General features: G+C 36.1%; 1 protein-coding gene across 10 annotated transcripts in view; it reads right to left on the minus strand.

The window, feature by feature from the left end:
- LOC134749517 (potassium/sodium hyperpolarization-activated cyclic nucleotide-gated channel 2) overlaps positions 1–23,410 on the minus strand; it is a 273,523-nt gene that overhangs the window by 79,568 nt on the left and 170,545 nt on the right. The window contains exon 1 of one of the 10 annotated variants that reach the window (XM_063684473.1): positions 20,575–20,718. The exons of 8 other annotated variants lie outside the window; for them this stretch is intronic. Coding sequence is in view for 1 of the 2 variants with exons in the window: in XM_063684469.1 (XP_063540539.1) it covers positions 14,268–14,361 (94 nt within the window). In the remaining variant the exon portion in view is untranslated. Of the gene's footprint in view, positions 1–14,267; positions 14,458–20,574; positions 20,719–23,410 lie in introns of those variants that run through there. One more of the 10 variants, XM_063684469.1, reaches the window with a different exon arrangement.

Consider the following 23,410-nt stretch of genomic DNA (forward strand, 5'->3'; position numbering starts at 1 on the left):
GTACGCATCGGTAATACTCTTACCAAGCGACCTGTAGTTAAGGTCTGCCCACTGCCTGTTGAATAGGCATCTCTTAGGTATAGCATTACATGTCTTAGCCCTAAGTTAGCATAGTATTCTGTATGATAGTTCTTAAATAAAATAAGCATTATTTTATGGCCGGCGGCATGTTCGGTACTTTTATATGTACGCACAAATACTACGTATTTTTCTTTTCTTATTTCTAAATCGGTTAATACTTAATCGAATAACTAGCATAGTCCAAAACGGGACAAGCCTAAAACGGAACGCTATTCAAAGCGCGCAACACCGAAACTCGAGTGTTGCCATACTCTCTCTACACAACGATCTCGGTACATGTAAACCGCCGTCGCATCGCTCGCTCCGAAGCTTGAGCTCAAAACCCAAAATCAAACCATACCAAGTGTCCAGCACAAATAGAAGATCGTCTGTCGACTCCAGCCTATGAGGTTGCTACATTCATCATCGAAGGAACAGGGGCCCCTGGAGAAAGTCTAACACGTCATCAGGTTAGTCCCAAATTACGGTCTATGCTAGACTATCAACTACATTTCCCCAACAGCATTAAATAAGCTTAGAAACGTTAAAATATCTTCGTATCTTACATAGGGTGTTTCATCTAAATATAAAAATATGCAACTGCTTCCTTGTATAAAAATCTTGTGTAGTAACCAAAATACTTGTATCTACTATTAATTATTAGCTTTAACATTTGACATTATTTTATAAATTGCCGCTATTTGTTTTGACGAAATATTTAGGACAACCTTTCGCTTTGCCAATTTAACACATGCTTACGCGTTAGATATTGCGCGAGCGGTGCGATATAAATAAATAATTTAAGAATTATTACTTCATCATATAATTATGTTCATCATGTAAGTTAAACACATAATTGAGTTTCTAATTAAATCAAGGAATTGAAAATCATGTATTAAGCTACCCAAATGAAGTATATTTCTTTATATTTAATCTACGTACCTAAATTTATCCTCGTATGCAATTAAACCACGTTTGCTTGACAACAGTAAGCAAATTAAACAAAAGAAAGATTACGACCGGCAAAAAATGGCGGCTACAATAACCGATAACATTAGTTTCTTCACATTTTTTGTTCCAATAATTCTTATTTAGATGTTGTCTTAATAGGTATCGCTAATCGCAATTATTAACCGATAACGATAATACATGGTCGTAAAAAAGAAGTTTATTAGTTAACCTTGGTTTTATTTATTGATTTAAAAACTTAAATCAGGCAACAGGGCCCATATTACAAATACCTTGGAGATTAACAGATATATGCATTTTATAAACTTAAAAACTAAACACTAAGTATTTAGGCGACAAAAGGCGTAGCTCCCTTGAATCGTCTGGTGGAGGTTGGTGGTCTGGATTTTATGTTAAACCATTTCTGATATTATCATCTCTCTTACACATTTTTTTTTATATTCCCCATACCTCAGGGTATAACGACAGCAAACCATTTTATAATAACAAATAAGTTACCTACGGGACGTAATCACATACATTTCCGTTAATTTGCTATCAGGAATAAGCATTATCATCTGCCTAGTTTTAGATATTCCAACATCGCTGGCTAAAGTCGCAAACCTCTTATTTTATTTACTTCCTTTTATATATTTTACTTTTTTTTAATAAATTAAAAAAATATATATACTAAATTAGCATATTTCAGTATAACACAAATGACTTTATACGTCATGTATGTAAACTACCGTGATTATTGTAGGCATTGTATTTAAGAATGTAAACTTCTCCTCCACGGGACAGCATTGCCTCGTGTGGAGGTCAGTAATAATTAGCCTAACTTACTGTAACTTAATTTTATAAATAATAATATTTATTTTCATTTCAGTTCCTATGAATTAAGTATATGATAGCAATTTAGTTCCTGAATTGGGCAGCTAATCGGTATGCTGCGCAGCCTCCACGGCCGTCACCCATTAGTTACGTTTAATAAGTTATGGAAATATCGGCTACATACGCCAACTTACTTAGTAGCAAATCACCTAACATGCCTATAAATCTTTCCATTTTATAGGGCTGGACTGTATCGGCGGTTACATCGGCGTAATTTGTTTATACTAATATTTAGAAATATAATAGAATGTTTTTTATTTATATTCGTAAACACACAGACAATAGACATACATAAAAAGAACATAGTGAGAATAAAGTAGCACGAAATGGCCTCATCTCAGCGTATTGCTGGCGACTTTGAGCGCTGATTTTTCCGATGAGACCATTAAGTGAGAAAAAATTACGGAAGGTAACAGACAAAAATAAAGAAACATAAAAGAAAGAAACATTAAAAAAAACCGAAAAAAATTACAAACAATTAATACAAACTTACTGATGCAAGTGTAGATAGCTATTCACAAAAGATGTGACGATGTACACGCGGTGTTTATTGCTTGGTGTCTATGAAATACTATAAATTATTATCAAGGGAACAATTGTAGATAATATATATTGGTTTGTTTCTATTGAAAAATACGCTTAGGTTACCCACATAATTACGTTTACTTTACATTCGTATTTTGTCATAAGTACCATAAGATCCTAACGCTAGAAGAGTATTTCTGAAGTGTAAAATATCTTTCAATTGATTGACATACTTAACTTTCCTACTTAGGTAATTCAATGTTGACAGTTTTATTTATGATTATTTGTAATTGACAAGCGGTAATAGCCTCATTGCCGGTAGGTAATATCCTAACGCTTCTGAAAACGCAACTTCAGGGTTTTTATTCCACTGCTTTATTACCTAATTGTACTAACGGTAACGACTATTCATTTCGTGGCACTTTTTCTTTTATTTATGTTTCTCTGTTCTGTATAACTTTCTATTTGTGTGTGCTAACGAATAAATTATTTCTATTCTATTCTATTCTACTATCGGCGCGCCGCTATACAATATTAGTAAAATTAGTTTTTAAACTATTTTTGATTACATTTGATTACTTGACACTATGTATAGTAACTAATCTTAACTTACTTAAAGTCATTAAGGTTCTAGGTCTAGCTAGGCTAAGATGTTAGATGGCCTTCAGTATGAAAGCATAATTGTATTAAACGCCGAAACCAGACAAATTCTATAAATAAAAAACCGGCCAAGTGCGAGTCGGACTCGCGTTCCAAGGGTTTCGGAGATAGAGGGGGGGGGGGGATGGTAATTTTTTGCCTATTTTCTTGAATAACTTCTAAGTTGTTTATCCTAAAATTATAAAAAATATATATTTGAGATTATCACAATGAGCTCTTTCATTTGATATGTATGTAACACGATATAGTTTGAAGAACTTTATTTTTTAATTTTCTCATTTACCCCCCAAAAGTGGCCCCCTTGTTTAAAATTCATTTGTTTACGTTACATAATCATCTTTGGGTAACAAACTTACATAATTATGTATACCAAATTTTAACTTAATTGGTCCAGTAGTTTCGGAGAAAATAGGCTGTGACAGACGGACAGACAGACAGACAGACGCACGAGTGATCCTAAAAGGGTTCCGTTTTTTTCCTTTTGAGGTACAGAACCCTAAAAACTCATAAATTAAAATATGCAATTCTATGGTAGCTCGTTATACCGGCGCGACGTTTACATCGAGTTAACCAGAGGTGGGATGACGGTTCAGGCTCCAAAAATTAACTCTGTGCATGTCCAATGAATGTCAATTTGATTCCGACAGTGTATTCGTTTTCAATATTTCTTTTGTTAATTTGTCTTTGTAATCGTGTACGCTTGTTTGGTATTTTAATAATACCTATGTTTGGATGTGTTTGAGTGGCACCTACTGCAAACTTATTGGCAGGTGTCGCCAAGTGACCAAAATGACCAAATAGACATTAGTAAGCTCGAGAGATTATGGATTATGGAGTAGGTTTTTATGAATATGTCAAAAGTTTAATGATCTTTAGGTTGAGCCAAGGCCAAGCCAGGTAGATCCAAGCTTCTAACTCTACAGGCCCTAACTTCACAAACTCTACATCTTAGTCGAAATTTGTGGCTTGGCCATTTCGCTACTGTCACGGGCGTATGGTGAAAAATGTATTCACTAAAAAATATTTTGTATGTAACAAAACGGGCAAGCCAGATATTTTTGCTATGAAAAATGAAAATGAAAATGAAAAATTGTTTATTTAGTTTAAGAATTACTTACACAGGTAAGTGTTAGTGCCTCTTTTTAAGTAAGAAAATACCTGTGTTAAGAGGCACCGCTCTTCCTCAAAATTGGTAATAAATGGTTTTAAAATAATAATAAAAATTTAAAGAAATAAAAATGAACACATCAGCTTTGATTATAACAAAAGTAATTACTTATAAGTAGTTTAATTTAACCTAATGAGAAGGTGTAGTTTGTGAAGTTAGGGCCTGTAGAGTTAGAAGCTTGGCTCTACAAAAGATCTGATAACTTTTTGACAGTGCGAGCCTTATGGTTTCATCTTGGCAACATTTTACATGAAATGTTTTTGGTGGGATAAGTTTTTCTAGTTAGATTAGCCGCGATACGCGATAGGGCGGTATTTTATTAGCCAATACGCTTTGTTTGAATTGAAATATTAAGATTTACCGGAACCCTTGCAAAATACCCAGACAGGTAGGCATTACTTGTATCAAAGATAGATATAACTCCGTAATAGATGGATACAGTCTGAAGAAAAAACGTGCCTCGAAAATCAAAAAAATTTGATTCTCGATCAGAGGGCGCTACTAGCTTTGGCCTTCTGTCGTATAGATGGCGTTGACGGTTTCGTTTGTTATTTAACAATTTTAACGCATATCAGTGAAAGAACATGGGTCAAAATCATAAAAATAATTAATGCAAATAAAAAAAATCATTTATCTATATTTAAATACATTCTATCGTATTTTTATAAATCCTTATTTTTAGTTTTAAAGTGTGTCGACAGATGGCAGTGAATTTACTGGGGTTACAAAATTTACTATGACAGTACCGCTCTAGTATAAGTTACTCTATGCTTGTATGTTATATGGATCTATCCTTAACGATTCTTTGATAAAAAAATGCATTTTTCTTATCTAAGGTTGCTTTTGATTTAAAACCAAATATAGTAAGATAGGACAAAGAGAGGTCAAGTCGGCTTCCCTTGGGCTACGCCTGGTCCGGACATGTTTATCTTATTTGTTTGTTTGGATCTCTTATTTTGACCAGGTTTCACTTGAGTTGGGTTGGCTTCTTCTCAAACTGTCGGGCCTCTGATAATGTGGCCCTGTCTAGAAATTTATTCATTTTATCATATATTATGTGTGTCAGTTCTTATTTGTGTATTTAGTTGATTGTCATTTTCTACGTTCTAGTCGTTTTCATAATTTTATTTCTCTTTGACAGGGAATGAATAAAAATAATAAATAAATAAATATTATAGGACATTCTTACACAGATTGACTAAGTCCCACGGTAAGCCCATGGAGGCTTGTGTTTTGGGTACTCGGACAACGATATATATAATATATAAATACTTAAATACATAGAAAACACCCATGACTCAAGAACAAATTACCGGGATTTGTACCCACGACCATCGGCTTCACGGCAGGGTCACTACACTAGGCCAGACCGTTCGTCGGGGATCTTACTAATAACTCTGTTCCTAATTACAATCGAATTAAATAATAACACTAGTCGTCACATACTACTCGAAACATCAGTGCTATTTATGCATACAAATTACAGTTAACCGGAAAACCAGATGGGCCAGACCATTCAGTTTGCGACGTAATTTTCCTCGAACTTTTCTTTCCTGACCGTACATAGTTAACTTAGTCAGCGATCGAACATTTGGAATTTGCGACATTCGCTATCTGCATGGCCGCAGAAGTTGTGCTATTTCAATCGCTTGCAGGGTAGGCGATTCAGATACTCTTGCTAACCAGCATCAGTTAGCTCTTGAATTCTACATACCTAGTTGTTAAGTACTACATGCTAGTTTTGCCCTGGTTCACCTGAGCGTCGATTCGCCTGTTCTGATTAAGCAAAGGGAATATAAGGCGGTTGCACGGGTACCCGACTAAGTTGGTGCCACAAGATCAATAGTTTCTTGTTTCCAAACTTATCGCCTTTGTATCCTGACCTAATGCGGTACTATTGCGGTGTTCACACCTAAATCAAGAGCATAACAACATAAGTCTGGAACCTCCTACAATAATGTCTATTATTAGCATTCATGAACACAAATATGTTTATCTGTTTAGATAACTAAAAGATTTATTGCCGAGTTAGAGTACAAAAATAACAACAATAACATTTTGTTATTTCTAATTCTACTGTTAGGTTGGATATATAAATAAATAAATAAATAAATATTATATGACATTCTTACACAGATTGAGTAAGTCCCACGGTAAGCCCAAGGAGGCTTGTGTTATGGGTACTCAGACAACGATATATATAATATATAAATACTTAAATACATAGAAAACACCCATGACTCAGGAACAAATATCTGTGCTCATAACACAAATAAATGCCCTTACCGGGATTCGAACCCAGGACCATCGGCTTCACAGGCAGGGTCACTACCCACTAGGCCAGACCGGTCGTCAAAATATAAAAATATATACTTCCTATTTTAGTAATACATACCTAGGTGCATAATGTCTCAATACGTTTAAATTATTGATTTGTTTTATCTTTGCCAGCATGTTTTTGTGATAAAAGTAGGTTTAAATAAATATTTGGGGAACATTAACTTTAATCTTGTAGGATGTCTTTTCTAGACAGTGTTTTACGAATAGCTATACTATATATTTTATAGTATTGAGAAAATCATATTTTAGTAAATGATACCTATTTATCTTGATGTTGCTCTTTATCAAAAGGCTAATAATGCCGTAAAATGTGACATATATGTACGTATAAGGGTCACTTGCACCATCCTACTAACCCGGGGTCAACCGGTTAAACTGGAAACGGTTTTACAAGTGGCGCTTAGAAGTATCATTGTGACAGTAATTTGTTTCTGTATCTTACCATGTGGCTGGCGACTAGTAACTGTGTTATAATTGTTCGGTGGAATGAACCATAAAAGTCGCTTTAGCAGGAGAGCCAGGTAAACGTCCCTACGGGAAGGTATAAATCACGATAACGACATAAGACACAATTGTTTATACATTTTGTGATATTGCATCAATTATCAATTCGCTTTTAGAATAATGTCATTAGAAGTAAACTAACTCTTATTTTCGATACAACTGGACTAGAGTATGTCGGGCTATGCTCAATGTAGGATTCTGTAGTTATTTACCCGTCCGTCACAATAGGCACTATGCATATATATATATATATGCACTGCCTTTTGCCCTTTGTCTCGTCTTGGCGGGGGCACGGCCGTGCCCCTAGATATATTTGTAGTAGGTGCCATATGAGATAATTCTTTCACGCAGGCAGCATTATTAGTAGCATACCTATATGTATATATATATAAATTATATATATATATATATAACAAATGACAGGAGCACTTTGTACCTATACGTCTACTAAGAAGGAAAGACTTTGCGAAAGCTCAAAACTGACTCAACCGATCATTGAGTCTTAATTAAACTTTTTTGTACTACCCCACAGCCTATGGTTGATGCGAAAAAAATACACCCCCACCTTACGTTTCTTTTGTTAGGTATCAGAAAACAAATTGATAAAAACAAATACATTCCTAAAACATAACACAATTTTGGTTTTCAAATACAGTTTCGCGTTCCCGGGGATTTGTGATATCATCCCACCTTTGAGATTTGAAACTTGCAAGTCATCTCAACTTCTTTCGTAGTTTATTCAGGTGTTAATGATGTCCGACCTTTACTGAAGTATACACCCTTATTTGTCAAACACCCGGAACCCCACTTAGGGTTCCTGGATGTTGTTTTAGCTTCTGTAATTACTACAGTGTAGTCGAAATTTATAATAAATTTAGCAAAACTACAAAACATAAAAAACAGGATTCAGAAACGAAATAATGTTGTCATACCTTTTACATGTAGGTAGATAAAATTATAAATTTCAGTTAACAAACAATTACCTTGATATTATTGGCAGCACTAGGTACTTTTAAAATGTCGCTTTAAAATAATTTACATACTTACATATTGGTAATTTCGAGGATAGATAATGTGTTGCTGACAGATAATTTTCATAGCTTTTAATGGTGCCAAGACTGCCAAGTTAAACTAGTGCAAGGTCATTATAAAACAGGATTTCAATACAGCTATCAAGCTTTTGTCGTTAGCTTTTATGCCGGCTTGGTAATACGATACTAAATTGCTCGAATATTTAGCAAGAAGATAGGGTACGTGAGCCACCCAAGGACGCACCAGAGAGTGGATCAGCTGCACTAATAACGCGAGTTAAAAATTGCCTACTCCAGAGCACACAGTTGCTGTGGCCGAAATCGGTCAGGAGAGCATCATCATCATCACTAAATTGATGTTAATTATTTCCAAGTAAGAAAAGTTAAAAGAGGTACTCTCTTGGTAGTTGTTTAAATTGAAAGCAGGACAAAAACCTCAATTCAATACTAATATAGTAGTATAAATAGTCAAAACAATAGTAGTAATATTTGAATAGCGAATTTAAGTTTAAAAATTCGTCCGTGTTCGCAGTTTTGCGTGTGAAGGCGGTGTCATTATGTTGCAAATCTTCTGACAGTCGTGGAGAATTCTGAGCGATAGGTTTCGTTCCGTGCCGCGGGTGTTGACGCCACATGCCGTCCGCCTTATTGTTCGCGCTTTACGCTTAATACGTACGAGTAAAGCTCATTGTGCTGGGCCTTGATCTTGCTGGCAAAGAGGATATAATAAGATAGAGCGGTTGTCATAGTAGATTTTGTAACCACAGTAAACAGACACACTTTAAAACTAAAAATGAAGAATTATAAAAATACGATAAAATGTATTTAAATATGCATAAATGATTATTTTCATTTGCATTAATTATTTTTATGATTTTGACCCATGTTATTTCACTGATATGCGTTAAAATTGTTAAATAACAAACGAAACCGTCAACGCCATCTATACGACAGTAGGCCAAAGCTAGTAGCGCCCTCTGATCGAGAATCAAATTTTCTTGATTTTCGAGGCACGTTTTTTCTTTAGACTGTATCCATTTATTACGGAGTTATATCTATCTTTGTTGCTGGCAATGCCAGTTAAAAGACTAGAAGTTTCGATCTGAGTAGGTACCTCATAAATAATTCACTATGGAAATAGCATTATAACTCGGAAATTTCACATTAACTCGTGCTTAAAAGCTCGACTTATTTACGTTATGTGGTGAAGAAATAAATTACATTTATAAAATTTTCACCAAATGTCTTTCTTTCACCACAAAACTATCCTAACACTTTACATTTCTCAAATCAGATGTATCTGTAATGAATTCTCTATTTGTTCGATATTATTTGATTATGTATCTATAAGCGTATTTAGTTTAGGTAAGAATCTCAAGTACTTTTATTCGTTTACAAATCTATATATAACTAGTAAAGCTGCGAACAGACAGGCGCGTGAACAGACGTGTTCTTTGAAAGGGGCACGAGGTCGTAACCGTGAAAACATTTATTATAAATTATAAAGTATTACGTACTTAATTTATGATTAATAAACACCTTTTTAATATTGTCTTCGGTTAGCGCGATAGTTACTCATGAACACACAGTTAAATGGGAGGTTTTTGTTATCACAGTTAAATAGGACGTGCCGCGTCTTCTTGATATCCTAGAAAACTTTGTTTAGGGACCATTTTCAATTTGAATCCAACACTGCTGCAGTTGATCAAGTCAATGTGAATATACCAGTGGGAATATTCACAATTCCAAGTACCTAAATATTCATTAGCTGCTGTGAGCGGCGAGGCATCTAGTATATAATAGATGGACATAGATAGAACACGATTTCCATCGGTTTGCCTATTCAAAATCATTTGAGCGCACTTCGGCAAAGGATCCAAGTCTCCTAAAGAAAAAAATGATAGGTCACGATAGCTTAGGCTTATGTCCGGATATTCTGACATGGCCTTTGATATTTGCTTCTTATATTATCTGTATAGATTAACTAATGTTTTACATTAAACGATTCTGTGCTACCGTTCATGACGTGAAAGCGTCCCCATACATAAATAATGTTTAAAAAAATTAAGGTTTTGCCTAATCCCCAATAGATAGAAATATACGCTGAAAAGTATGTATATAGGTAAGTGTTTATATTTAAGTACGTACTTTCAAAACTACGTAACTTTCTTTATTTTTTGTAGTTGGTAATTAAAATCGTAATTACTAGAGTTGATTATTATCGTGTGATTAGCTTCAACTGAATACATTCGCTAGCAGTTTTGTAAAAGTATTAACGTTTATTTCTTTGATCTTTCGCTCGTAATGTCCAAGTTAATAATATTTTTAATAGGTACTGTCCTGTTTTACGTTACGTCGTTGACTGACGCCACTACGCATAGGTAATCATGTGAATTTAGTCTGGCTTATAAAAGATGAACCTGCAAAACGCGGCAATTTAAAAAAATCTGTAGCAGGCAACTCTATGATTACAAGGATTGCATAATATTGATACTTTTTATCATTTCTATATAATTTTCAGTACTCAATATTTTTTTCGGACTTACACTTGTACGTCTTGCATACGTAAGTAAGGACAAATTTAAAAGTTGCCGCGTTTTTGCAGGTACATCTTTCATTAGCCAGACTGTAAAACTTAAACAGGTACGGTATACCTACCTACTTACGGTAGCAGTCAACATTTACTGGTAGGTAGTACCGGACATAAAATCCACGCCAGCTTTCGTGAATCACCCTATCGGTAATACTAACCTGACACTATTGCACTAATAAAACTCGTGCTGTTCATGAATCGTGTCATATTATGTCAGATAACAAGAACCTTACCAATACGTGCAATTAGTATAGGTATATGGATCTACATTCTACAGTGCTTACAGAGCACACCCGATCCCGTCCTAATATGGAGTGAGGGCATGATGTCCAAGTACTAACAAATAATGGGGAACCTGGTTTTATTTGTGAATGTGTCCGTTATGTATGTGTGTGAGTACGATATAGGTACCATTTCCACTAGGAAAATTGCAATTGAAAGTTGCGTATAAGGAAAAATATTTAAATTGCAAAATGTGCAACGTTTTGCCTTCAAGTGCTGCTGCATTTCAATATGTGTAAGAATATGGACAGACATACAAATAAATCTAATAAAAATAAAGATGGAATAGTAAAGGCGCAAAGGGCAATGGAGAGAGCTATGCTCGGGGTTTCTCTGCGTGATAGAGTCAGAAATGATGATATCCGCAGTAGAACTAGGGTCACCGACATAGCTCGGAGAATTGCAAACCTTAAGTGGCAGTGGGCGGGGCACATTGCTCGCAGAACTGATGGCCGGTGGGGCCGGAAGGTTCTGGAGTGGCGTCCGCGTACCGGAAGACGAACTGCCGGTAGGCCTCCAACGAGATGGAGCGACGACCTGGTGAAGGTCGCGGGAATTCGGTGGATGCGAGCGGCACAGGATCGGTCGGAGTGGCGAGCCTTGGGGGAGGCCTATGTCCAGCAGTGGACGTTTATCGGCTGACATGATGATGATGATGATGATGAGTAAAAGTACAGATTATTTAAAAAAAATGCAATTCTGTACAATCATGGTTCTTGAATGAACATACTCCATAGTAATATTATTTTACTCACTAATATCATAATACAAGTATTTGATTTTCTCCAACAGACTTATTTACACGCAAGAAATGTAAAAGCTGCAAGCGAATACTTTATGGTAAAAGTTTCCCAGGAGTAATCAAAAGTTATAAAAAAAAGGTTTCATTACCTATGAACGAAAAAGCTAGTAAATTGTGATTGGTGCTCAGGTGCAATATATTTTGTTATTGTAATGTGTCTAGTTGGACGCATATTTACTTTGTAGTCGTTATTTCTTAACTCTGCAGTCCATGTACATTTTAGAAGTTAGCACTTTCGTTAAAAACAACATTTTGGTTTTTCCGCAATACTCTTGTCCATCAAACTTACGACCCAATACTAGATTATCCCGGCCTAACTCTAACATGAAAATGATTCACTCTCTGGTCCGTTTGCCATCTCAGTCAATATATTTAGCAAAATTCCTAGGTCAATACAGGTGGAAACAAATATACATAGATTTAAATTGCAATTAAAGCGTCTTTTAATAAGTAAAGCATATTATATTGTATACAAGATTTTTTAAGTGAGGATGTTTAGTTATTTTGTAATACTACTATTAATATTTAATTTGTTTTTGGTAGTCTATGTTGCTATATTATACCCTGGCAGGGTTCATGTTGAGACTGAGGCTGAGAATCATAAGATCCTCTGTACACATGAAACGCAATGAAATATATGAGTATGAGTATAAGAGCTTTTACAATACATACTTTATTTGAAAAAACATACATATTTATCGAGAAGCACATAATAATCATACTATAGTTTGTTCTATTAGATATTTTATCAATGTAAATAAACCAGGGCTCGGAACCGGTATTTTTTAAAAACCCCGAAATAGCTCAATGTTTTGATTTTTTTTATGCTCATTACGTAGGACTGAATCATGTATTTAGGAAACAATTTTGCATTATTAAAACGTCCCATTAAAAATGAAATTATAAACAAAAGAACGTAATAATACCGGTATTTTTGTATGGAGCTAATACCGGTTTCCGACCCCTGAAATAAACAAAACCATGTGACTCGGTTATTCGGCCAATGAGATAATAAGTACCATAGCATATTAAATGTCGGTATAACTGGCTAAATAAGAGTCGTGGTTTTGTTAGTATTTAAGTAGGCAGGTAGCTTCCTACCTTAAAGAACAGAAAATAGTATTATTATCAACTTTAGCATTTTGATATTTAACACTTAGAACTCAGGTTAAAATACGAATTATAGCATAGACTCGAGTGTGGGATACTTATGAATTATAATATATATTATATTGTCTAATAACAGCATTAGAAAACGGACCGCCAATGCCACTAGGAACTGATCCCACTTTTTCTTACAAAACGATAAGGGAGACAGATTATTAAGCGAAAACATGCGTGTTTTTGCAGCTTGGAAACAGATGTGGCCGGGTCGGTATATGAATACGACAGTCACTTGTTTTTCGCTACGGTTGAGGAAGGTAGAGACTGAGAAACGATTTTGTAAGACGCCCTAACGTACTTACTTACACTATGGCACTGGCATAATACATTTGTTTAACTTATCCATCCGCAAGACTTAATTTATGAGATAAAGATGTCACAGTAGCTTTGTGGTTATATATTTAATGCAATAGATCGTATAGAATTCAATAAAATATCAATTATTCTTAGTGCAAAATACAAGGTATAACGTAATAGTAGATTCCAAGGGTGCATGGAAAGTGAACGATTGATTGAACATTCTACTTTTTATTTCGACTAATGAGGAAACAAGAAATGTAGGTTTATTATTGGTAAGTACATATTTCTTTAAAACAAATTATTAAACAAATTGTTTATTATTGGTATCTAAGCATATTTCTTTAGAACAAATTATAGGTAAATCACATAACAACAATGAATTTAAATTCGTAGAAAGATTACGGTAAAATTTGAACAATTCGAAAATTAATAGTTGTGCCACAGGCATATTTATATTATAATTACTTTCCACCCTAGGGCGGGAAAAGCAATTTTCCACCCGGCTATCAGCCTATAAAAGGTGAACTTTCCGAACAGATGAAAATAATTTATTTGCTGGGTAGACCGGTAGTCTGCGTTATACCTACCTAAATATAAGCCAACTTGACTACAAAACATGATGACATCCGATTTAAGTCAAATAGCGTCATTAAATTTCCTAATTGTTTCTTTAAAAATAAACAATCTACTAACCAATTATTAGTTTTGTTCATGTTATAACTACCTCCCTGTAAGTACATATATTGTGTAAATATACTAATAGTTCTAAGGTTTTGTAAATTTTTCCAAATTACAGTCAAATATGTAGGTATTTGTTAACTAAACACGTACGTATAATCTATAATATTATCTGGATAATAATTTGGCAATAATTTATACGCACACATTACTTTGCATAATTTATTCCATGTGGAGAATTACAGAATAACAGAGCACATGAACCGCACCGTAACATTGTTTTTTAAAACGGGTACTTAAATAAACTAATTAACTTACTTCGTGAGTACTTCGCGCTGGTTGTTACACATTTCTTTCCCGCGTGATTTAAGTGTTTACTGAGCGACACTCTTAAACTTTTCAAGTACACCATGATCGCGTCATTGGTTTTGGAATCTCGCGTCCGAATCTGTAGGCAAACAACTATCGATCGACAGGCACGACATGATTGTCTCAGAAGGAAACTAATACTGAGCTGTAATTACTACCTGTCTTAATTTTATAGTCAATCAGCAATATGCAATAACTAAGAAAACGTTAGTGGACAAACACGTGCCACAGATTTATTCGTAAACGCAATTAGCGTTGTCGATATGCCACTATTTGTATTTACGCAGCGTACTACGTAGGCGAATAACACGCGAACGCGAAGCGAAGCGGTGCGGCGCGGTGAATCAATCCTTTGATACCGATAGAAGAGTACTACGTGGGCGATCTCGTTGCGAACGCGAACGCCGTGGGCCCGCCGCGCCGCGCCGCTCCGCTTCGCTTCGCGAGTTGTTCGCTTACGTAAGACGCTGCGTTAGTTGTTTATTCTTGCATACGGCATACGTTAATGGCAATTATGCAGATTTGTATTATAATCGTATTAACGTGAACTTTGGATGACTACTGAAGCAGCAGTACTGTTGCAACGTTACTGCTGCGGCCTTGAGGCGGGCGCTGTATCTGTTAATGTCTTTGATAAAATGGGCGATGTTCGTCGCCTCATTTCTGCCGCGATTATGACATTAAATCCGTCACTCAGTTTATCAAGGAAATTGACAGATACAGCGGCGTCGTTGATACCGCAGTAGTAATGTCGCAACAGTAATGAAGCTGTAGCTGACATCTGAATGTCACCTTTACCGTCGCAAATAGAACGTTGAATCCACCACCCATTCTATCAAGAAGATTGATAGTGACATTGCTCGCGTCAAAGGAGCAGCTTTAACGCCGCAACAGTTACGCTCTGCAGTCGCCATCTGAATGTCACCTTTGAATGCACGCATTCGCTCACATCATTCAGAAGATGTGAAAGCGAAAGCATGATAGGTTAAATTTAAACGACTTTCAAATTGAATTGTTTGTTAGGTAGGTTCTAGGAATTCATATAAATCAGTCGCTATTCTAACTTATTAAGTTGATCAGCGCTTACATCCAGTGACAATAATTTATATTCAAACTTGATTAAAAGTCAATCTGAATATCAAAGCAAAGCGTACACTCACCACTCACACATTTATCGTCCCGCTTGTACGAGCTAGCGCATACAACCAGATTGTCTCCAAACTAATCTCGGTACGTCATTAGGTATTGCAATTTAGAATAGACCCAAAGTTCATAATCGTACTATACAAAGGAATTCAGGCAGATTAAAAGCTGTTATGTTAGTGAATGCTTGAAATATGAAGAACTACACGCTCGACGATAAGAACACGCTCCAAATCATCTATATCGTTTAGCACTTCCTTCGTGTAGCTTTTCTGTAGCTGACTGTATGTATACATTATACACGGTGGCTAAAAAATAAGTGCATTCCCGTTGCCAGGGAGGTTTTGGGATTAACCATACTGAGCAACTTTTACTATAAAAAAATTTGATACATTTTGGCTGGTCCATTTTATATGGGAGGGTAAATATTTTTTTCGCGATTTCGTTGTTGGTCCCATAGTAAAAGTTGCTCAGTATAATCCCAAAAGCTCCCTGGCAACGGGAATGAACGTATTTTTTAGCCACCTGTATTGGAAATTATAATTACGAGTGTATATAACAATCGCAAACCGTTGCAAATTCGATCATCATCCATAATGATAGGTATTAGTTACCGGGAACCATTCACGATGCGAAATCACAGGATGTTTGTCATTTTACTATGTATTAGCGTAACCGCGTACCACTCATTACCAGATTCGGTCAAATGAATATCGCGCGTGGCCAGCGCTTGTGCTCGAAATTGACTCGAAATAAATTAAATTGGACCTAGGTTGCATCTGCAAAAAGGCAATATGTGTGTGTCCGCGACGTGCGTTCGCAGGTTTGGTTGGCCAATTTAATTTGAATTGTCAATGACAAAATTTCACTGGAAACAAAATATTGTTTTGCACAATAGTGTCTAGCAGGTACACACTTTACCAAAATAATTAACATAGGTAAGTAAATAATACCCGTAAAAAGTGACTCTCATTAAAGTTAAATGCCATAATACTGTTACAAATATTTTTAAGGTTTTAGTATGTAAATTGTATAATGAAATAAAGATTATCAGACAGTATGGCGGCTAATGTAATTTAAATTTTTCTTAAATGGTAATTTTGTTATATTATTTAGGTGTTTTTTTTTTCATTTTCATGCCCGGTGAATATCTCGTAGGCAGTAAAAGTAAGTGCTAATATGCCGCCAATTTTAAGAATCTACATATTTGTTTTCATTTTCCGCGATACGATAGTGATCAATATTATATAGATGGTCGTCATGTTCGTTTGGGACGCGAGATTTAACAAACGCAATTTCAGATTCAGACTAGTCATGTTTACGGAAAACATATATATTTTTGTGTTTACATTGTTTGACACGTAGGGATTTCTGGCTCGCTTATATTTGTAAGAAGAAAATAACAAAAAAAAAGCATGGAATCGGGTCAGACGGCGGAGGAAAATATCACGGTGTTATTTTGGTAAACTGTTGCATAGTGATGGTGACGGATAATAAAACGAATTAGTATTAGTATATTTAGTATAAATTGATACGTGTCACGGTTTTAGTTGACTTTTTTGGTAAACATGTAGTTAAAATATTAGGCAACCAACGCATTCCACACGAGATGTTTTAGCTAGTCGATCATTCCTCAAACTTTTCAATATAATAAGGGTCCAACCAACAGAAATCGGATATCTAAACGTGAAAAGATTTCATATTGACAGTAAATTCAATTCCGAATAAAAAGTTATGTTTATAAGACTAAATGAAGAAGTTATTATTATTAGACACAATGTAAAGTTGATTCGATACGAACACTATCATATTTCCAGTTTCAAACTTTATCAGCCCGTGATAGTTGGTAAACGTCAGGCCGGTTGCCGGTTGTCGATAGATTATCAGCGTTTCAACAGTAGTTATGTAGTTAACAACATTGTGTGGTCCCGCATCTCGCGTAAATACGCCTGTTGCACTGTGCGAGTAATTTGTTTGTTTAAACGTTGCCATTGCATTTAGTGATTATTACACTCTACGCTTTTAACATACGACCCATATAAAACTTCTTTACTCTTATATTTGAATTAAAATCTTTTGCTAAGATATTAGCTAATGTCAGAGTAAATTAGGTGAAGGTCAGTTTATTTCACTGTAACCAGCTTAAAAGAGGCGTATTCTTTAATTTATCTGCCTATACCGTACTTCGTAGTGTTCATACGTTCCATTGTTAGGCAACTGACCTCCTCTCACAAGACGATTTGAGCTAAGTATAGTCCCCACGCTAACCTAATATGGATTAGGGGCTTCACACATTAATTTAAATTATTTCGCAAACGTCAGCACTTCAGCAAGTTTCCTCAAGTTATTTTCCTTTACCGAAATGAATCTAGCACATATCGAATCATTTTCGCACACACGTTTCGAGAAACTCATTGATACGAGCGGGGGTTCAACCTCCGGTTTGGAAGCCACCTTACTGCTTAGGTACTACCAGTGCAATACCAAGATATAAAATAATGTCACTGCTTTAACCATCTTATTACTGCGACGACGACAACTGATGTGGTAAATTCTTCTTCGAACGTATCCAATGCGCCATATCATTACCATTATCAAAATAGGTAATTATACACCAGTAACTAACTCGGGGCTTGTATTTATTCATCAATATCACTGAAAGTCATTCAATTACCTAGCTTTGTTTTGAAATTTAATTCATACACACTTCTGCTTGAATACTCTACAGTATGTTTGCGAGTGCCACCAACACGATATCAATCTAATTTTAACACGCCAAAAGCACATTCAAGGCGCGGAGTTCCCTAAAGTTGATAAAACCTTAATAATTTTTATGATACGACTTCATGAGTCATTTTTAAACCAGACTCAATAAGACTCGATTCTATAGTAAAATCTACTAAAATCATTTTTTTAAATTCAATAGATAAGAGTTAAAAATTAAACACCGCTGTCTTCAGATGTTGTGTACTCGTACCTAAATCGCGAATTTGAGAAAACGAGGCTCAACTATTTCTTTATGCTTATTTCCCGTCATCCAGGCCAGGACATAGTACACAGTTAAGTAAGTATGTTGTAGCAAATATGAATAACCAGCTTAGCTTCAGACTGTCATAAAAATGTATGTTTATTGAATTTAAATCCTGTAAGAACATGGTTTTAAAGATTGACCTTGGCAACACTGGTAACGTATTATAGGAAAAGTTGATTGACCTAGTAAACAATTTAAACTTCTCTGGAAAGGACTTGTCCCTACATACAAAATTTCTAACAAGTTTTGGAACTCCAGCTTTGACTGAATGGTCTTAAAAAAACTGAGTCATGTCTTGCAGGCGCAGACTTAGACTCGAGTATTTATGCACACTAATTTCTTCTTAGCTGATTTAATCCTGGCAAACACAAGTATTGGTTACATCCAATTGACATTGTAGCGATATTAGTTCTGTCACGTGTTGGGCGACGTACGACGATTAATTCATATTTATCGAACAAATTAACTATACAACTCCGTGAGCGACATTGACATTACTCGCTATATCTGATTTCGTAATCAAATTTGACATAGTAACAGTTGACATGCGATTATGGATGTTTGTTTTTAAATTCTACTCGTAGTTTACTATTTTGTAAACAGCATTTTACTTACTTTTAAACATATGTTTTTTGCATTGTTTTATGAAATAAATTAAAAATAAATAAAAGAGAGTAACATTATGTTGCTACCCTTACCTACAGGTAATTACTAAAACCTAAATTGTTTATACTATATATATATATATATAGCACAACGACATAATTTAGCTAAACAATGAAATTTTTTATTTTTATTTAGAAACAAACAGTCTTATAAAACATATAGGTAAATAAGCTGTCAGCTAGAATTTCTTACAATGTCTATAGTTGTTGTATGTAAACTTTTTTTTAATAAACTTAATACTATGAATTGCTATCTAAGTATAACAACTGTGAAATTAACAAATAATGAGATAACTTAACCTATCTTGCCAAAATATATCCGCGTTCATACACTTTTCATTATACAACCTGCATGCGCGTTTAATATAATTATGATTGCTGTGCATATTTAGTTGTAGTACTTAGTAGTAGGTGTAGTAGTTGTAGTAGTAGTTGGAAAAGTAATATTTATGTTTTAGGAAGGCAAAAATCAAGGGAGGACGATTCAATTAGGTGTTGTAATGTATAATGTTAATACACATACCTAGGTAATAAATAACTAAGCTTAGTTATTCTAATTGCCCCAAAAGTTAGGAAAGGATTTTTTTTGTAAAAATGTTGGAGTAGTAGAGAATAGAGAGATCGGAGACCATTTTTATAAGAATCAATCGTACCTCATATATGCAATTTTAACTGTCCGGTGATAATTTTGTAATTTCGGCAAATTCATATTATTTAATTTTTCATTCAAACATAGAAGATTTAAAGTAACTGATTTGTGCCAGAAAGTCACGGCTAATTCTTTCACGCGCATAACAATACAGTTAAAATCTCGACAATTGACATCTGCCGGCTTCAACATTTGAATACTCTCTTGTATTTATTTATATTTTTCGTAAAGACGTCATTTTTGCATAATTTAAAGGCCGGTTAGACACTTCTAGAACCATTTCCCCATTAAATAGTTTACCTTGCAAAAGTTTGTAGTTTTTTTGGCAGTGCACTCGTATCATTGGCCCTACTTGGCAACGATGAGTACTATACCAACTTAACCCAGTTTGCGCTTAGTAAGCTTTTATTATCATTATCACGCGTTAGTAGACAATTATCACTAATCCTAAACACATCTTGTCGTTAGAATAATAACTCACATGCGATAACGTAATACCAATTTATGAATATTATCTAAAATCTAACGCTGATTAGTATATTATTTTTTAACCATGTTAGAAAAATAATTAAAAAGTTAAAATATATTAAAGAAATCTACCATGAATTTATAATCAGCCCTATTTGTTAATTTAAGTACTCTATCGCTACTTTTGATCGAATTATTTTCATACCAAAATGATTGTTAGACCCATCAGATGACGAGCAACAAAGCTCTTCAAACATTGAAAACAACACTAAATCGACACTGAATAAATTAACTACGAACGTGAAGATGTTCTGTTTCCATTTTGTTGATTATGCACTAGTTGTCACTGCACTAGAGTTTGGGTTTGGCGGGTTTTCGCGGGGCGAGCTTAAGCTTTGTCAGTGTAAGCGGTGGGGCGGCGCGCGACATGTCATTACTCGCGGCTGGGCGGCGGAGGACTGCACGGCTGCACGCTAGGCGCCGAAGCGCTGCGCAGCGCCAGCGCCCGCCGTCATGCTAGATTTTTAGACTTGGATTTTTTCTACAGGAGCTCACTGAGCTGGTGGTATCCTCTCCTTCTTTCTCTATTATTACTCATGCTACTTCGTGCAAAGGTTGACTTCCTTGCAGTACCTACAGATGTGCCTTGGCGCATGTGGTGATCAAGTGGTCGTCTTATATTATTAATATATTATTATATTTTTACAGCATTTACCTACTGTTCGGAATTTTTTGGATAATTTTATTCATTGTGCATTAAATAGCCCGTTTCACTGTGAAACTGTAACGTCCTTTGATTAATATTTAAAGGTTATCGTCGTTACATTTAATTCAATGTATTTACATTACAAGTCATTTATATTCAGACTGATAGCTAGACTGATCTCTGCAGTCAATGGTAATTCCATTATTTTGTTGTGTTACGGTATGCCTAATTAACGTCTTCATATCTACAAAGTAATCATTATTGACGTTATATTATGTATAATAATTATAAGTGCGCCTGTTTTGTTTTGACATTAGTGATGGATTTTGGTAGGTAGGTATTTGTAATAGATAGGTAAATGTTTTTGAGGTGAGGATTGCGGGTTGAAATAGTCGTTCCCTTTCGTGACTGCGTCGCTAACAACTTGATGGCATGTTCCTGTTTCCCAAATTCACCTTTACGAACACTTGACTCAAATTACGTCCCTAAGCTGAACGAAATTATATTTCCGCCTGCGTCAACTGTAATTGAATCAGAAGATATTAGATTGTTGCTAGTGCTAGTGCGGTTCGGAACATACTTTAAGTCGAGGCTTCCATGAAGCCACGGTGATAATGATAAATAACATTCCTTTGCGCCAAATAAGTTGAATCCAAAAATTATTTACGTGTTTTCTTTGGGGCCAATTTCAGCGCGCCCTCCTCGTTAGATATGTATTTTTTATAAAGGTAGACTTGTTGTAGTTGTTGTACGAAATATCTCAAGCCTACTCCCAGAATATTTGAACGTTGATCATGAAACGCCTGTTGACCAGAAGCAAAGCTAAGAGGAAATAAGCTTACGTAATTCGACTACGTTTCATATTTTCTCGGCTCTTGCATAATTGGAGTACTGTTCTCATCTCTGGTCTGGCGCTCCACAATACCAGCTCCTTCCCCTTGACTCCATCCAACGGCGGGCAGTTCGTATTGTCGGCAATCCCGAACTTACCGACGGCTTAGAACCTCTTAGTCTTCGGAGAGACGTTGGCTCTCTTTGCATGTTCTACCGTCTGTACAATGGGGAATGTTCCGAAGAACTTTTTGATCTGGTGCCATCGTCTCGTTTCTATTACCGCACCTCCCGCCAAAGGAGCAAAGCTCGTCCTCACTTCTTAGACACATGGCACACCATGAATAAGCGGGCATCCCGCTCGTTTCTTCCCAGAACGTGCAGAATGTGGAATGAGTTGCCTCCTGAGGTATTTCCTTTGTGCTACGACATGGGATTCTTCAAGAAGCGGGTATTTAGGGTTCTCAAGGGTCGGCAATGCTTAATTGGCTCCTGTGATGTTGCTTACGTCCATGGGCGACGATGACTGCTTCCCATCCCTCGACTCGTCTGCTCGTTTGCTGACTATCACAAGACAAGACAAGACAAGAGACGCCACACCCAGCCAGGAACATGCCTGCTCCGGACTAGCCGGCATACCAGGGGACGTAATTTTATGGGGAGTGACACGCTCTGGGATGGGAAAGGGATAGTTATAATCAGCCGGCTATGCAGCCTTAAGCCAATATTGGAAGGTAGGTGGGGTAGGTTTTGTCGTCGAGGGAGAGCGTTGGTGACATGCTTCTCGTCGTTTTCGTTTCGGTCTTCGTAACATCTTGTGCCAAGCGAGGCCAATATCATCTTGAGATGCCGTTTGCTCGTCGATTCGAGGTGTTGGTTCTTCTTCGTCTTATTCACTGTCGGTTTCGTCCAGTTGATATATTTCTCTTGCTGCTTTGATGAATTCGCCTTTGTCGTCTGCCGTGTTGAGCCACTCAGAGGGATGCCGGGATGGAGCTCTGTAGCTATATTATATGCGGCTTCTAAGAGATAAGGTTTTGGGCGTCTTAGGATGTCCTAGGTAGCATTTTATCCTCTTGTTTATTGTTTTGCCGTTTTGATATCAATTCCCAATCATGCGATTCTCCCCGCTCGCTTGCCTCCTATATTATAAAAAACTAAGTCTACCAAAATGCCCATACTTCGAGCACAAGAGGACGGCACGTTGTCACTTAAACAACACTCATTTAAACAATTCATACACAAATAGCACCACAAAAAAACACAAATAGCACCTTACTTGAATTGCATAGCTATCAAATTTGAGTGGTAGAGTCCTCTCATTCCGCGTAGTGAAGTGGCGATACCCTTTTTTTTGAAGGGTAACGTTGACCACTCGCAGTCAGTAATAATACGATGGTTTCGTTAAGTTCTTTGTTCCTTGACCCCCCCCCCCGCAACCCCGCGTCCGTCAGCCTGCACGTTCGGGATAAACTCAAAACACCGGACAAGTGCGAGCCGGACCCGCCCACCGAGGGTTCCGCACTCCCCAGTACTTGTTGTTGCAGCGGCAACAGAAACACATCATCCGTGAAAACTTCAACCGTCCAGCCGGTTCAC

Source organism: Cydia strobilella, chromosome 18 (genome assembly GCF_947568885.1).
Source record: "Cydia strobilella chromosome 18, ilCydStro3.1, whole genome shotgun sequence".
In the NCBI taxonomy this organism is placed as follows: Eukaryota; Metazoa; Arthropoda; class Insecta; order Lepidoptera; family Tortricidae; genus Cydia; species Cydia strobilella.